The 2,594-nt window shown below is 42.7% G+C and overlaps 1 protein-coding gene across 1 annotated transcript in view; it reads right to left on the reverse strand.

Moving 5' to 3' along the window:
- Positions 1–2,139: 2,139 nt before the first annotated feature.
- Positions 2,140–2,594, reverse strand: part of BHLHE22 (basic helix-loop-helix family member e22) — a 1,007-nt gene continuing 552 nt past the window's right edge. The window contains 1 exon segment of the mRNA XM_023727730.1: positions 2,140–2,594. This exon segment is cut by the window's right edge and continues 102 nt beyond it. Coding sequence (XP_023583498.1) covers positions 2,140–2,594 — 455 coding nt within the window.

Genomic DNA, 2,594 nt, shown 5'->3' on the forward strand with positions numbered 1-2,594 from the left:
AAAAAAAAAAAAAAAAAAAAAAAAAATGTGGAAAGCCACAATAAAACTAGGGTTCAGAGAATCCAAATCCATCTCTTTCCCTTGGCCTCCAGGTAGCTGGAGACAGACGTTTTGATAAAAACTCTCTTTAAGAAACTTAGAAACTTTACCCTCTTTGATGGGCCCTGGCATGCTTAACAAGGGCATACAAGTGGGAAAAGAATTCCAGGAAGTGCACGGCCTTCAAAGTTCATGCCAAAGGCCAAGAGCTCCCAGCCTCCTCTGGGTCTCAGCACTGACCCATTCATCTCTCCTCCAACGACCAGGTCCAGCCAATGTCCTTTTAACAAGTGAATGTTACTAATACCAGAGCTACTCCTAATTGTGCATCCCTGCCAAAACATTAGTTCCACTTTCGTTCAAACTCCTTTCTTTTTTACTTTTCAAGCAAAGAGTAACACTGGAGAGAGGTGATTGCTCCTTCCACAAAGCACAGCATAATAAAATGTTTGATCAAAATATTTTAATAAAGATTCTTTCTGACATATACACATACAAATGGTCATACATAGCTGTCATAGTCTGATTGACCTATTAAATATATATATCATTCTTTACACGTCCAAAACCCGCCAAGGGATCCATCACAGCTCACAACTTGCCATCCAACCTGACAAACTGAATTTGTATTATCTGCAAGGAGTGGAAAACAGCAGGACTCCCATTTTTAAAAAGGTTTTCTTGATTTTCATAGGACAGAAAGGCAGGCAAACAGCCATGCAAACTAAAACTGAAAGCTCACTTTGGGTAAATAGCTTCTTGCTGTTCCTCAGTTTTATTTTCTTTTTAATTTTATTTTTTTTAGAAAAATAACAAAGAATTTTACACCATAGGCAAATCAAAGCAGCCTTTTAACTTAAATAACTCTTCACAGTTAAAATAACTTATATTTATATATATATATATATTAAAAGCAGTTAAATTAGACCTTTTTAAAATGCACAGCACAGCCTGGAAAAATATTTGCTTAACATGTTGTTACTTAGAGGATCTATTGCTGTGATATCTCTCTTTTAGAATGCAAAGGAGTCCCCTTTCAAAAAAGAGATCAATTCATTCATCAATTAAGAATACACCTTTCCTGTAATTTTTGGACTGAAGCAATTTATTAAAGCTCAATTTAAATACAGGGATGATGCAACTGAAAATATCCAGTGATCTTTCATAAACCTAAACAGCTCAGATACATCAATATTTCTCTTCATACTTGTTGGCAAATAAACCTTTTAAACACTTGGTACACAGTATATGTTAATCTATAACACAGAATTTTAGAGGCATTAAAAAAAATTTGCACCTAAGACCCGTGACCTTAACACATGATAAATACTGTTGATGTGGAAGGGTCATTGAAGATAACAAATAAATACCATGAATCGTTATACATCATTGCAAAGTGGAAGGGAACAAGGTGCACATAAATATTTTTAAATGCAACTCTTTCAGCCACAGTCAGTTGTTATATCACTCTTGCAAAAACTTTGAGCATTTTCACAGGATTAAAGTTCAGAGACAATAAAAAATCAAGTCTTTCATAGCAACGTCTCTCTCTCTTTTTTTTTTTTTCACTTAAATAAGTCTACATTTCAAGTTTTTCTCCTGGCTCAGAATCAGAATGTATTTTCAAGTGCCCTTTCTGATTTGTCTGAATGAATATTCTGGCCAACTTGCCACCCAAGCCCGGGCTTCTCTCCCCCTCAGCACAAGCCAAATTCCTAAGTATTAGTAGGGTTAGTATTTTGCTATTCAATACTCTCCACGCCTTCATAACCAAGCTACTAACTTCTCAATTTATTTTTCACCAGGAAGGAAGATTTCGCTTCCTCTGATCTAGGTTGCCACCGAAGTTGCCACTTTTCTGAGAAAAAAAATCCACACTCCATCCCAACTCCACCTCCCTCACCCCTCCCTCCCCGCCCCAAAGACTGAGATTCTGGGGATGACAAGGTTGAAAGTCCCGTTTGTCTCTGATACTTCTCGCCTCTGCTTTGTTTCCTCTGCAAGTGGCTCACAACTAGGAGGACCAAAATAAGGGGGTGGGGGGCACCTTTTCGCTTTCCTCTAGCTTTTGGGTCGGTCTTGTGTTTTTCGGGATTGTGTTTAAGGCTTCTCCGTGCACTGTTTGCAGAGGCTGGAGGAGACGCTGTTAAACAGGGCGCACTTCTCCGGGCAGGAGGCGGCCGGGGGCAGCCCGGCGCTGAACGGGTAGCCGGCCGCCTGCTCGTAGGCGCCGAGCGCCGGGTGCAGGGCAGCGGCCGCCGCCGCCGCCGCCGCCGAGCTGGGAAGAGAGGCGGCCGAGATAGCCTGGCCCTGGTTGAGGTAGGCGACAAGGCGCCGCATTTCCTCCAGGGCTTGAGCCTGCATGAGGATGTAGTTCTTGGCAAGCAGCAGCGTGGCAATCTTGGAAAGCTTCCGCACCGAGGGGCTGTGCGCGTAGGGTATCACGGCGCGCAGCTCGTCCAGCGCGTCGTTCAGGTCATGCATCCGCCGGCGCTCCCGGGCGTTGATGTTGAGCCGCAGCGCCTTTTGCTCTTTGGATTTCTTGCTGCTGCCGC

This window comes from Trichechus manatus, unplaced genomic scaffold, assembly GCF_000243295.1.
Source record: "Trichechus manatus latirostris isolate Lorelei unplaced genomic scaffold, TriManLat1.0 scaffold00018, whole genome shotgun sequence".
NCBI classification, from domain to species: Eukaryota; Metazoa; Chordata; class Mammalia; order Sirenia; family Trichechidae; genus Trichechus; species Trichechus manatus.